The 14,620-nt window shown below is 45.2% G+C and overlaps 1 protein-coding gene across 1 annotated transcript in view; it reads left to right on the top strand.

The window, feature by feature from the left end:
* The first annotated feature begins 3,103 nt into the window (after positions 1-3,103).
* Positions 3,104-14,620, top strand: part of ALDH1A3 (aldehyde dehydrogenase 1 family member A3) — a 31,553-nt gene continuing 20,036 nt past the window's right edge. The window contains exons 1-4 of the mRNA XM_018069629.2: positions 3,104-3,226; positions 8,981-9,121; positions 11,286-11,415; positions 13,056-13,117. Coding sequence (XP_017925118.1) covers positions 9,047-9,121; positions 11,286-11,415; positions 13,056-13,117 — 267 coding nt within the window. The 5' untranslated portion in view covers positions 3,104-3,226; positions 8,981-9,046. The remainder of the gene's footprint in view (positions 3,227-8,980; positions 9,122-11,285; positions 11,416-13,055; positions 13,118-14,620) is intronic.

Below are 14,620 nucleotides of genomic sequence, written 5' to 3'. Positions count from 1 at the left end.
ATAAAGTGGCCCCCCTGAAGCTGTTGTGCTGCCCCAGGTGCTCTGTGCTCCTGTGGTGCCTGGCACCATCTTCCATCCCAACCCACTCTTGAACGCCTCCAGCCCTGCAGTGGTGCTCAGTGCAATCCGATTTGGATGGGGTGAGCCCGGGCAGGGTGAGGAGGGGGTTTTATCCCTCAGGAAGCTGCTTGTTGGAGTTGTGTTCAACTGTCCTTGACCCGGTCTGCAGCTCCTCTGCTGGGAGGGGGCTCAGTGCCAGGGGTGGATTTGGGTTCTGGCAAGCCTTGAGAAGGACCAGTGTCCAGCAGGACTGGGCCTTATGGAAGAGCTTTGCCATGAGACTGGAGCCATCCTGCAGCTCTAGAAGTGGTGTTCATGTGAGTCTTGTTGGTGACTCTCTCTGTCCCAACAGAGCTCCTCTATGGCCTCTCTGTGGGATGAGGAGTCAGGCATCGAGCCCACACAAACCCTCACCTCTCTACTCTTCATTGAGCTTCCCTTTAAACGGTTGCTCCTGACCTTTTGGATTAAACCAAAGGCTCCTGAGCTCGATAACTCCATCCCTCAGAGGTGAGGCTGGCGTGGAGCTGAGCAGGGCTGCAGAAATCCCTGCTCCCAACACAGCTGTAGCTCTGCGATCGCCGGGTCGCTTTTTGTTCCACAACAGCCTGACCCTCTGCCTTGTGCAGTGAGGAAAATGTCCCGGCTGGTTATGCTGCTGAGGAGCCTCAGCTGCTGTAATTTCAACTTTGTGGCTGGACTAAAAGAACTGGAGGGGCTGAATTAGTGTGTTACTGTTGCATTTTTGTGTTAAGTATTTTAAAAAAAAAAAAAAAGGAGCATTTGAAGATTATTCCCTTGCAGTGAGAAGAAGTAAACAGCAATAGCTTGTCCAGCGAGGTGTTGATTTGAATTATGCATCCGAAGTAGTGAAACAGATTAGCAATTAGTAGTAATCACTGGACTAGATTAATTTTTAACATCCCAAGTTTATCTGCCCTTTATTTGTGAGATAAACTTGTCATTTAGCAGCAAATTGGATCTGCAGCTGCTGATTGCAGAATGGCGTAATGCTGCACAAACAGCTCTTTCCCGCGTCCAAAATGGACACGGCCATTCGAGTTCTTCTTAAACATCCAAATGTTCTGGTTTTTGTTATTTTTTATTGTTGTGAACACTTTTAAACACTCCTTAGGGATCTTATCCTGCAGCCGTGTGTGTTTTAATACATGCAGTTTTGTTCTCCAGAGTTTTGCCAGAGACTCTGTGTGCTGGAAGTAACAAGGTAGTCTCTTAAAAGTGGAAACCAATGTAAATTAAAAGTGGGAGTTTGATGTTTGATCTGATGCTGCTGGTGCATCTGAGTAAATAATGAGCAGCAGTCAATTTTCATAAAACTTCGAGGGGTTTTGTACAAGCTCTGAGTTTCACCAGATGTTTACAGCTGACAGCATGTTTTCCTCTGCTTAGAGGAGATTTTTTTATTTTTGGTTCTACCAGTTATGGGGTTAGGGGAGAGGAAAAAATTTTCAACAAAGATCTTTCTTATAAAGCAGCTTAGTGCTTGTCATGGATGTGTGATGGAAGTGATCTGTCCACAGTTCCTTGTCTCAAATCCTGGGTATGCAGCATGAACAGATGATAAATTATTCTATTTGATTTCAACTCCTGGCACCAAAGACTCGGGATATGTGGTGCAATTCCCAGAATGATGCCAGTGTATATGTTACATTTAAAACAGTCTGATCCTGTCACTCTCGTGTTTTACTACTTGTAGGAACATCATTTTCCCACAGAATTCATGTTGAATGCGAAGGAGAGACAGTGTCCTTCCCCAGTCCTCAGTTTATGAGCATATACCTGATGCTTTAATTTTACAGTTCCTGTCATATCTCTCGTATTTATAATGTGACTCTTCTTCATTAGTGAAACGAAGAAAAACTGAATTTAAAATGTGGGAATGTTAAAATGGAGCACTTGGATAACAAAGGTAGTTCGGGAGCATTGGTGTCTTAAACTGGAGTTAATATTTCTAACATTGTATCTTTTCTTGTGACTTCCCTTGGCAACATCTTTGGCAAAATGGTCTTTTTCTTGGCCTGTGTGAAACAGGTGGGTCCAACTGTGCAGCTTCTACACCAGTTACATTTTGCGTGCTTTGTGAAGAAATAGTAAGAAAAAAGCCCTTTCAGGAAGAAAAAACTGCCCAAGGAAAGAAAATTATGACCCAAAGCAGTGGGAATTCCGAATGTAAGAGATGCAACATTAATCTCCTGGTGGTGTGTAGAGACTCATAAACAAGATTGCAAATGTGGATGACTTCCAAAAAAAAGTACTAGCTTACAGCCACTAGCAGGCTACTAATAAAGATTACTTCATCTAATCTTACTTGAAGTATATTTATAAAATATAACACTGCCAAGTTAGATCACAGCGTGGATAAGATGCATGTTGAATCAATTAATTGTATATAGGTATTCATGTTCTGTTTACAGTGAGTAACAACACTCCAGTATTTAATGCATTTTCAGTTACGCAATGCTGGGACTGTTTGTTCTTGCTCTGGAAATGCAATATTTTGAAACACTTAAATCTTGTCACAGATGACTCCAAGTGACGTGGGAGGCTTGATCCAGCCTGTGACAAGGCATGGTGGGGTAGAACTGAGCCAGTCCCCACCCTCCTCTGGGTGCTGCCAGAGGGGGGAGCAAGATGTGGAAGTAGCTCAGGGAGGATACAAACGGCCAAGGAATATTGTGCACTGACATGTGACAAGGGGCTCCTTTTGCTTGAACCATGCAAGCTTCTCTTGGTGTCTGCTTGGTGTTCCCATGGAGATGTATTTCAAAACCCACCTGTTTCTCATTGCCAGATCATGATGGTGTGTTGTGTGAGCCCCATCCTCTGCCTTCCTCTTGCTCAAAACCAACTGGGTGCACAAAGTTTGGATAAATGCTTCTGTATTACAGTCTCCCTGGCAGAGAGACTGAGCGCACTTGACTCGCCACCAATGGAAATCGGAGAGCTCTGGGACCTTTGAAAAGCACTTGTGGGTTTTTTTTGTCTACATCAGTGTTTTCTTTCTCCTGCCCATCCCACTTCCCTTGCTCTCTCTCTTCAGATATTTATTAACAATGAATGGCACGAGTCTACAAGTGGAAAGAAGTTCCCCACCTACAACCCTTCAACGCTGGAGAAGATTTGTGACATTGAGGAAGGAGATAAGGTGAGTGTTGGTAGAAAAGCAGTGCAGAAGACAATTTCCAAAGCACTTCTTCGGAAGTGCTTCTAGGGAAGCACACAGGGGAAAAGCTGACTTTTAACAACAACATCCATCTGACCAGACTGATTTGAAGGTCTGGGGCACTGAATGTGCTGCTCAAGAATTACATGGGCTGGGTGGGATCAATCCTGTCCAACTCGTCAGAGGCACTTTCCCTGGTAGGAACTGGCTGCTGAGCCCTGTCAGAGGAATGAGATTGAGCATCATTCTTGTGGCATGGACTGGAAGGGAGCAGCCAGCCTGAGGAAATAGTAATGATGGTGTATGCACATCCCTGACAGGACTTGGGCCTTGTGTTGGGAGTGGTTTATACACCAGCTGCACAGCAGCATGTTGGACACACTGAACTGAAACTTGTCTCTTTATAAACATAGTCAACAAATAACCTGAGTGCTTGGGGGAATTTGAGGTCAGTCATGCAAACACTGACCACTTACTGCTGGAGATGTGGTGCTGCTTTTCCAACTGGTATTGTGGGTTCTGGCCTCCTGCACAAATGTGGCAACTCCCAGTTAAAACCAAACCAGTATCTCAAGAGCTCTAGCAGTCCTTGGCTGGCCCTGGTTTGCTGTAGATAAACCTGGGCTGTAAGAGGATTTGTGACAGTTTGAGGTGAGGAACAATCAAATGTGACACTTTTTGTCCAAAACGTAGGGGCCAACTGGTCTGACCTATGGAAGAGGGCTGGCCCAAGAGCTGGCTTCTTGCAGGGTGTCATGGAAAGGTGACTCAGCTGCTGTGCTGTACCAAGGCTTTGGCAGCTCATTGCTATGGGCAGTGTGGCCATTTCTGAGATCTTTTTCTTTGTGCCTAAGCTTGTCCAACACTTGTGAGGCCCAATGCCTGGTTTCCAGCAAGGTAGCTGCCTTGGAGATCCTTTCCTAGTAGGACTGAGACTAGCTGAGCAGGGGCAGTGTGTTTTCTGGTATTGTACTATGTAGAGTTTAAAGCCTGACCCTCTGGAGATGGGAGCAAACTTGCTTGGGAATGCAATGCAGTGTTGTGTAAGGTAGCTGTGCTTTTTTGGATGGCACTAAAGCAGCCTCCAGGATTCATTGCCATGGGGGATTTGTGTATCCATAGGGCAATTAACAGATCCAGGCAGAACCAAACATTATGTGTAATTTCTTTATACTGACTGGGTAGGACACAACTGTGTTTAATTGCAGTGGCATGTAAACAGTGGAGTTGAAGCTCTGATGCAACTGTATTTTGATAGGCACAAACCATGACATTGTTATTGTTCCCTGAGCTAAGTGTCTCCTCAAGCACCTACAGAGGAGCGTTTCATGTTGCCTCTTACTGGCTTAAAGAAAATTGTTATGCAGAACTAAAAGCCCAGTTTTGCAGCTTACCTCCTTGAGATTTGTCCCTGCCTGGATTTGGCTTTTAGCTTGCAGGAGAATCACTGTAAACCTTTCCTTGGGGTCAATCAGTGGATTCCTGTCCCTGGATACTCAGCATGGGAGGCTGACTCCTTTGTGCATGGAAATTGCAGGAAAGAATGTAGGGTAACTCTGGTTTAGTTACTGAAAGCCTCTTCCACCCCTTTATATCATACTTTTAAAAAAATAAAACAATAATTGTTTGCTGTAAGTAGGTTTTTCCAAGGAACTGAGTCGGGTTAGACCTGGATCTGGATTACTTAGAAAACAATTGTGGGTGAGAACAATCCCCAAATAGCTGTTTGGCTTCTGGTGACACTTGTCATGGGACAGTGGGATGTGGTCAAGCTAAGTCCTCTGAGGCTTCATTTGCCCTGGTTGGACTTCCCCCCGGATGTAACTGCAGTCTGCTGGGCTCTCTTCAGGAAGTGGTGAGTTGTATTTGGTGGTGTTTGCCAGTGTCCGTAAGTGCCACCACACTTGTTGTGCTGCTCAGTGCCACCCCAGGGATGTCAGTTCCTGGTACTGGCTCTGGCTTCAGCTGTGCTGTGCCAGGTTTGGCTCTGCCTTCACAACAGGCTAGGAGCAGAACTCCACTTTCCAAGCCCTCAACAGAAACCTGCCCCTCCCTGGCCTTGCAGAGTGTTTTGTTTAGGCTGCACGTGAGGGGTGGGAGTTTGGCAGCCGATATCTCAGTGATGACAGTTCAGTCTGGTGTTGAAACTTGGCCAATGCTTTATGAGCCTCGAAGGAAAAGTTTTGTTGTTTGTTCTTTAGTTACAGAATTGTCCTTGATGGGACAGTTGAGGGATAAAGAAAAGTCTGTGTGGAAAAAGAAGCCCTGGAAATAAAATGGCAGATGTCTTCACTGGATGTTGGGAGGCTTTTTACCTTCCAAAAAGTGTCTTAGTGTCTGTTTGCCAGGTTGATAACAGAAAAGGAATAACTTTCTTCATTAGACTTCTGCCTCATGGGAGTGGTGAAGCCCCAGAACTTCCACTCTGTCTTGATGTTACCATGTAAAATCAGGAATACTTGTGCCATTTTAATGTCGTTGGTGCTGCCAATAACAATTGGAGACAGGCTTTTTCCTTCCAGCAGCTTGCTGACATCCATCAAAGGCAGGGGAAAGGTGCTCCTTCCTCAGAGTGCCCAGCTCAGCTGGTGGCCTCAGAGCTCAGACAGCAGGTCCACAGCTGTGACTGTTGAGCAGACTCGTTATGGAGTGTCTGTCGTGGTCACTTCTAAACAGTTCACTGCCACACATGGACCTTTGAAGGGTTGTGAGAGGGATTTGTCCACAGTCAGCCTGTCTCCCTCAGACTGTAGTGGTAGGCTGAGGTAAGAGTCCAGCAGACTCCAATGCCCTCAATAATGATTTTTGGATACTTGGGGCTGTTAAGATGCTCTTTGTGGCTGTTTTGAACTCACGTTCAGAAGTTAAGCAATGCAATGTGTTTGCAGGGGAGCAGATCAGGGAACCTCTTTTAATTGACAAACTGTGACATGCTCGTACCCCATGTCAGAAAAGTGCCTTTCCAAAGATGTGCACAGTGGAGTCTTTTTGAAGGAGTTGTAGTTGAATTGAACAAAGATGGTCTCCACTGGTTGTGCTCCACCCTTGTTCTCCTTAGTGACCACAATGAAGCACTGTGGGACTGAAGCAGAGTGAGGCTTTCTTGCAGGTGTTTTTCCCACTCACGGAGCCACTGGATCTTCACTGTGAGGAAGACACAGGAGAGAGAAAAAAAGGGCAGGGGAGAAAAAGGGAGCAGCAATGAGCAAGACTTGAGGTGGAAAATGGAAGTGGAGGAGGTAGCTTAGAACAAAGAACAGTGTGATTTTTATCCAGGGGGGAAAGGTATGTGGTTGTGTAACTGGGGGTTGTATCGTAATGCAAACACCAAGGTGGATATGAAGGTTTGCAGGCACTTCCAGGGTTGCAGTGCTTGACTTTGCAATCCTAATGTTCTCTTAGTGGAGCTTTTTGTGTAATACTCAATGTGTTATAGATCCAGACTGAGCACCAGGATGCACAGGATCTCCTCCTCCTGTGGTTTTGTGCACCACAATGTGTTCCTGGCACCTTGACAGTTACGAGTCCCTTTGTCACGCCTTGTGCCTACCTATTGCAACATGCCTGCAATGAACATGCCATTCAGACTCCCCTAATGCCTAGTCATAACAGGATGGATTAAGAATGGCATTTTGGCCTTCCTGAAGAATTTCCTTGTTTTTGCTGGTCTCTCAGCCCTATTGAGGCTATGCAGGCTCTCAGGATCTCACTTGGTGGTGCTACCCTGAGGGTGTTTAGGGAAAGCCTGTTTGCTTGTGTGACAGTGAGTGCAGTCCCTGAGCTGCTATTTGTACCCATCATGTCTGAGAAAAGAGACAAGAATGAAGACAACCATCTACAGGAATTGCAGCAGGACTTGTGCTCTCATGTTTCGAGGATGGGGAAGATCTGGGCATGCACTGCAGTCCTCTACCCACACAGCCATCTCACCCCTGTTCCCTGAGTGCCAGGGTGGAGGGAAGACCCTCAGTAGCAAAGGCATTGTGCCACTGCAGACCCAGTTCCCTGCATGTCAGTGCTCCCAGGCTGGTACAGAACTAATTAATTACTGCTAAGGGAAGACTTGTTTAAACCTGACAGGCTTTTTATGTTCCTTTGCCTGCTTTGTCATGTAAAATATTGCTGCCTTTCAGCTTGAACCTTCATTCCAGCAGGCAGGATGGGGAGTACCTGAGTGTGCAGTGGCTGGTGGTGCCTTCCAGATTCCATGATGTGCCAGTTTGAATCCAGATCAACTCAAGTGGAGTGAGCAGTTTTGAAGGCCTGTTGTGCCTGGAGGTGACGGGCTCCAGGCAGGATGTGCCTGTCTGCACTCAGTGGCTCCTCACCACCTCTGCCTTACCAGCATTCTTTGCTAGACCAGAGCCGTTCTGTAGCAGCACAGGTTTCCTCCAATAATTCCCCAGCAGTGTTCTTCCAAAAGGGTGGATTTCTTCAGTATAAATCAGGTTATTTCAAAGCTGTGTAATGTGTTTGTAAAGAAAAGGAGCCAACTTTAATCTAAGGTGCCATTGCCTTGGGTGATGACTTGCTGTTTTGACCAAGAACTTTTTGAGGTGGCAACATGTCTCCCTATAACATTTTTTTCTTGGTTGAGCACCACACATCTCCCCATGAGGGGAGAGTGGCCAGACCTTGCTGGATCAGTGCAGAGGCTTATTTCCTAATTCTGTCCAGACAAGACCTGGCATTAGACGTAGGTGAGAGCAACTGGTGAAGTTCTGTGAGGAACAATCAAGGCTCCTTTCCCACCCTTTTGAGCCATATATTGCAGTGAGGTGCAAGCTCTCCATCAGCTGAAGTGAGGCACAGGCTGTGCCAGACATTACATACAGCAGGAGCCTGTCCAAAGCTTTATGTGTGCTTGGGCTACAGCCTTGGCCTCGTGGATGCTGGTGGCAATGTTCCTGTTGATTCCATTGGATTGTGAGGTTGCCCTTGGCTTTGGTTTTTTAATCAATGTATGTGAGATGAAGGGAGGAGTTGAGGGTCTATTGTGGCCAGACCAAATGCATGAAGCTTTGGGGAAGTGGTGCTGTGAAAAGAGAGGGAACTTGCTGCCCACTTGAGTAGTCACTTGGGTAAACAGAGTTAGATTTGGTTGAGAGGATGGTAAAACTGTAGGGAGATGAAGGGAGAATGGAACCAAGTGTGTGTAGGTGAAATGCCTTTGTCATGTTACTGAAGAGCAAACCCTTTCCCATCTGGTAGAGATGTTCTGTAAGTGTTTTAGGATCTAAGGGAGCTTTTTAGTGTGTTAACTGCCATTGGCATGAGTTCCAGGGGGACTGAGTGGTGGGATCTGAGCTGTGATTGTTCCCCTAGATAAAACCTTGATCTCACTGGGGGACTTTCCTGCCCACACTTGTTTAGAGGAGGCTGATTCATGTGGGCCAGTGGCCTGTCATGCTTGTTTCTCCAACTCCCCCAGTGTCACATCCTCTATTGGCAGGAACACGATTCTGGATTATTTTATAAACAAATCAGTTACATTAAATTGCCCTTGCAAGACCCTGTTGGTACTTTGACCTCAAGGTTGTTTACAAGCCCAGGCCAAACCTGAAACATATTCCAGGCTGGGATTCAAATCCAGGAGTAAAATGGGAGTGGTTTTGTCGGACAACTTGGTTTTAGCCATCACAGCATCAATAAGGAACCAGCCTGAGTGGGGTTTCTGTGCCATTGTCCAGCTATTTCCTTGTAACCTGAGGTTTTCTTGTGTATGTGGTGCTGCAGCCTGATGTGGATAATGCAGTGGAGGCAGCCAAGGCAGCATTCCAGAGGGGCTCTCCATGGAGACAGATGGGTGCCCCAAGCAGAGGACGACTCCTGCACAAACTGGCTGATCTTCTGGAGCGAGACAGAGTCATCCTGGCAGTAAGTACTGGGAACGCTGATAGACCAGCAACAGTTGGCTGATAATTCAGCTCCATCCCTCTGATGCATCCGCATATACCTGATATTTTTCTTTTTCTCCTTTTTTATGAGGGGCAGAAGAGTCTATATAGGAATCATGACTTTCTTCCTCTTTCTGCAAGTTGACTTTATATAGTTGACTTCTTCAAAACTTTAGCTAGTTATTGAAGTGATTACAGATATTACTCAAATTTTCAAAGCAATAAACACTTTTTCTTAGCTTAACAGTCATTAATGTTCATAACTGTCTCCAACTCTTATCTTTTAAAAAAACATACTAAAACAATGAAAGAAAACCAACGAACCAAAACAACCCCAAACCACCACAGCTGACTCAGTCTTTATTACAAAAATGCAGGGCCAGTTTAACACTTGTGCAAATTTCTTCCCCTAAAATGGGGAGCTGGAAAGAGAATTTTTCTCTTGCTGAATATCATCCAAAGTTTAAAATGTGTGTAAGTGGGAACCGTTCCTTTCCCTACTGAATGTATTGGCTCAGAAAAATCTGTCTATAGCTGTGAAGCTGTGTTAACTTGGACATCTGCACTGAAAAACTATTGCTAATGGTTCCATGGTCCTGTCCTGGAGGAGTCCTGCTGGTGCAGAACAAGGGGATGAGAACCTGAGCTAAAACACACTGCAGTTGGTAGGAACCTTTAGACTCCATGGGCATTGCACATCTTTCCAAATCACACTCCCAGATCCTCAGCTTAGGGCTGCTGTCCCTCCATACCCAAGCTCTTGAATCTGAGCATTCTCCAGTTCAATGCTGCACTTTTATCTTCATGGGAATGGCATTTATGACATTCTGTGCTGTTAGAGGTGCAGGTTCCTGAGCCAGGGTCCTGCTGAGGTCAGTAGGAATTACACATGTGGGATGTGCTTAGGAGCCTGTACTTGCATGACTACTTTGAGCTGAATTTCTTTCCCCATCACAGTGTCTCTCAACCACATGACAGCTTTCAGTTTCAGCAGGACAAAACCAAACTATTTGGATCTAAAGGCAGTTCTGGCCAGCAAATAAAAGTGGGGAAAAAAATATGTGTGTGAGAATAAACCCTGTTCATTTTTGCTCACTTTTTGATGTGACTTTAGAGGATCCTGCTTTTTCCATAACCAGAGCACTCACTTCAAGCTTTCTCTGTCCTTCTAGTCTGGGAGGGCTTGTTTGGCATTGCTGTTTGCACTGCAGAACACCAGCCCTTAGCTGCCTTGGCTGTGTGCTAAGTAATGACTTATAAAAATCAGTTGTTTTAGCAGACATTCAGTGGATAACAATCCCAGTCATTCCAAGGGGAATGTCTGTTCAAGTGCTGTTTGGACCCTAATGTCTGTGGAAGATGACAGGGTATGACTTCATGTGTAAACAAAGATGTTCCAATCTACCAAGGGATAGTACTTCCTTTATGGATGTGCTGGCCATTTGTACCAATATCCCATTTAATGACCTGAGTGGAGAACAAAGCATTCCCTGAGCTAATGTCCAGAACAGTGCAAAGGACACAGGCTGAGCCTGGACTTTGTTTAGGGCTGCTCAGCACCGGTGCAGCTTCAGTGGAGCAACTTCTGCCTTACCTTGGTCTCAGCACAGATCTGAGCCCAGAGGTTACTTCACCAGAACTCTGTAAAAAATGTGTTTTCTATCATTGGACAAAAGAGGCTTTTCAGAGGTTGGGTTTAGGGTTATGAAGTAGAAAAAATAGATCTTTTTTTTTTTTCACATAAAAGGCAAGTGGGTCTGACTGATTTCAGTGACACCATCTGGAATGCAGAACATCTGCGTTGGAGGGTCAGTTATGGTGAAGTCATGACTGGCTTTGTTTCTGACCAGTGCCCCAGACCCCCTGTATCCCACCCACACTCACCTTCTGGGGGCTTCTGGAAGGTGACCTTTCATCACAGCCACTGGACAAAGCAACTCCTGCATGGATCAGGGTTATCCGGTCTAGTCTCCCTTCTGCCTAATTTGTGTTACAAGCTCATTCCTTAAATATAAGAGGAGGGAAGAACACCCTGTGTCTTCAGAATAAGACAAAATAAAGCTGAGAAAGAGTTACTCTAAAAGCTTTTTTTTTTTTCCCAAGAAAAAACCCATTAATTTTTCTTTTTAACTTGTTTTTTTCAGACTCTGGAAACAATGGACACAGGAAAACCTTTTCTTCAGGCTTATTTCATTGACCTGGAAGGCTGTATAAAAACACTTCGGTATTATGCTGGATGGGCTGATAAAATTCAGGGCAGAACTATCCCAGTGGGTGAGTTGTGAGTTCCTTCAGACCCAGTTTTAGAGCTGGGATGGGATTGGGCTTTAGGGGGTGGGAGGGAGATCCGTGGAAAGGCTGGCTTCTGAAAACCTGCAAAAAGAGCCTGTTCTTCCTTGCTATCCCAGAATGCATTTTAAGCAGAGGTGTTTCAATATTTAAACTAATGGAAGAACTATGTCAAGGTCTGTATGGATCTCAGAAAAATAATGGATGAGCTGTTCTGCTGCTTTTTTGACAGAGAAACTTTTTTGGTTTTGAATCTAGATTAATTCTTAAAGAAAACACCCCACACGTTATAGGGGAATTTATTTGTAGGGACCACTGAAATAAATTAAGATGCCAGAGAGTGTAAGGACAGAGTTTTCTGGGGAGAATTGTGTGAAGGCAGCAGAGCTTGTGCCATTGCAGGTGCCACAGGGATGTGACAGAGGGTTGATGTGGAATCCACCAGTGTCTCCCACCTCACTGACATTCCTGCATCCATGGTATTGCTGGCTCAGATGTTCAGAGAGATCATGTGGTGCTTTTTCTTAACTTTTATTGAAGAGGCAGTCTGAGATGTTGACTCCTCTCAGGAGTCAAAGCACTGAGCTCTTTGGGGGACCTTGTCAAGTTTTCTGACACTTAAAAGAGGTTTTCAAAACGTTTCCTAGGCTGCAGAGTCAGCGCAGTCACACAGAAAGAAGGCTTTGGTTCAGCTATATAAGTTGAAGTATGGTTTTGGGGAGAACAAATCAAGACAATGAATATCCATGTGGCACAATGGGCAAAGTGGTGTATTTTCAAATTCAGCCTTTTTTTGTCCCTGTGTGCAGGTGATCACTGAGGCTGTAAAAATGACAGGCACTGCAGACAAAAATTATTCACCAGGAGAAGGACTCTGAAGGGCTGACTGGTTCAGTCTCTGCAGGCAGCAAAGGGAGTCATGTCAGCTTATAAACAGAGATGTCACCCTCATTCAGAGTAGTGTAAAGCTTTGCTTGCCTGGACACTGCTTGTTTGTCCTGATTTGAGATCACTTCCAAAAACTCTCATTAGAAGTGTTCATGTTCTCTCTCAGATCTTCCCAATAAAACTGGGTGTTCAGCAAGAATGAATTTGAAAGGCAAATGTCCTTCCTGCTTTCTTTTTGAAAGAGTAACAGCAGTATTTTAAGATGAATGGTGTTACTTTAATCCCAGAGTTCTTACCAGAAGTGCAATTCCTGTTACACTGAACATGATTCCTGTACAAAATGGGTTTAAAAACACTCCCCCTCAGGGAGACAACTTCTTTGCTTCCTTCAGTGAGACACAACATGAATGAAATTTGTGCTTGCTCTTCAGTGTGGTGAAGAGCTCAACCTCAATGCAGGGATTTATCAGAAGGAATTGAATCCCTGGGTTTGAAAGGCTCCACTGTAACCATGAGCAGTGTTTGGCTTTGGAGCTGACACAAGACCTTTACCCAGAGACATCTCCATCCATCTGGGATGTCCCAGAGGCACGAGTTAAGAGGAACAGATATGGGGTTCTTTGTCTAACACAGGTTTAGTTCTGTCCCCAGCCTTTTAGGTGCAGTTGTCTTACACATTTTCTGTGCAGGTGAGGATTTTGACTGTTTTGTTGTCTTTTTATCCTCTCGTCTTGCAGATGAAAACTTTGTGTGTTTCACCCGGCACGAGCCGATGGGTGTCTGTGGAGCCATAACCCCAGTAAGTACCAGTGATGCTGCCCTGCATCTCCCACAGAACTGGGAAAGTCCATGTGCACTCCCATCCTACACTGCAGCCTCCTGCTCCCTGGTTAAGCCCAGCTGTTCTGCAGGGAACTCCCATCTCAGTGGCCTGATGTAGTTTCTTGTTTTACCCCCATGCCAATTGCTCTTGGCAGCAGAAATCCCCTGCAATGGAAGGGTGGGTCTCCTAATCAGACGCTCTGTTCCTCTCTGAGGCTGACACCAGTCACCAGAGACCAGTCAGAGCTCTCTGACTCTCACACTGCTGGGACACCCATCTCGTCATTACGTCTGCTGGCTCTTTGCTGCCTCGTGCTGATGCATAGTTTTGAGTTTTAAATCATATCCATTATTAATAAAGCCTGGCTGTTCTCTGAGCTTTCTGGGATTACATCTCACTGAATAGAGTTTTCTTTTCCTTGAGGTCTCATTCTTTGCTGAGGGGACAGTGTGGCTAGTTCTTGGAATACCTCCAGTGTTACCATGTGTTGCTTGCTCTCTTTAAACAGACAGCCAGGAAGACTTTACAGCTACATGGAAGACATAGTTTGTTCCTGTCTGGTTGTAAAATGCTTTGAATGTGGTATCCTGTAAGTCATGAGGTAAATGGTGTTGTGTCAAGATTCTCTGTTTGGATACAGCACCAAGCCTACCAGAGTTCAGGAAGCCTTTGGACAATGGTCTCAGGCCCATGGTGGGATTCTTGGGGCTGTCCTATACGGGGCCAGGAGTTGGAGTTTGGTGATCCTAATGGGTCCCTTCCCACTCAGGGTATTCTATGATTATATACTTGGATCAATAAGAGTCCACAGAGGATTTTGACCTTTGGGATAAGGAGAGACTGAAAGAAATGCATGTAGGGTGTTGAATGCATGTGGACCCTGGGAATACCAGGTCTAGACTACTTCCCAAAGATGTCTGGGAAAATTCTGCTTTTTCTTTCAGCAGGATTGAATCTAAATTGCCAGTGATAAGAGGACATGGTCTATTTGGCAATGTGAGGGTGAGGCAGAGTGGGAGATGGTCAGTAGGATTTATCAGACATTTGTCTTGGTAACTTTTGCACAGCTTTCCTGGCTGAGCAACAAATGTGACTGCTTGTGAGCAGAATTTATGACTTAAGATCAAAACCTCAGGTTCCTCACATCAATCATCAATTAAAAGGTCACACTTGTCCACCTTTGGCACTCAGCAGTGCTTTGGAAACTATCCTTTGAAAAACCTACATGATGTAGGATGCTTTGGAAGGCCACTATACGGGAACACAGTGGGACTTGTAAGATCTCAGGTTGACCCTAGATCAGCAATAAATACGGTAGAAAATACAGAACCAAATTTGACTCAAGTTCAACACTGTGTTTGTAAAAAGGATGATTGGGGTCAACAAAACCACATCTGTCTTCAGTTTACTCAGAACAAATCTTCTCCAGTTTTTTTTTCCCAATTCGATCTCAGTAACACCAACAGTCCGTGGGTTTCT

This window comes from Manacus vitellinus, unplaced genomic scaffold, assembly GCF_001715985.3.
Source record: "Manacus vitellinus isolate BGI_N305 unplaced genomic scaffold, ASM171598v3 scaffold_16_pilon, whole genome shotgun sequence".
Classification (NCBI taxonomy): Eukaryota; Metazoa; Chordata; class Aves; order Passeriformes; family Pipridae; genus Manacus; species Manacus vitellinus.
Note: the sequence above shows the minus strand (reverse complement) of the source record. Positions and strands in the feature narration are given on the sequence as shown.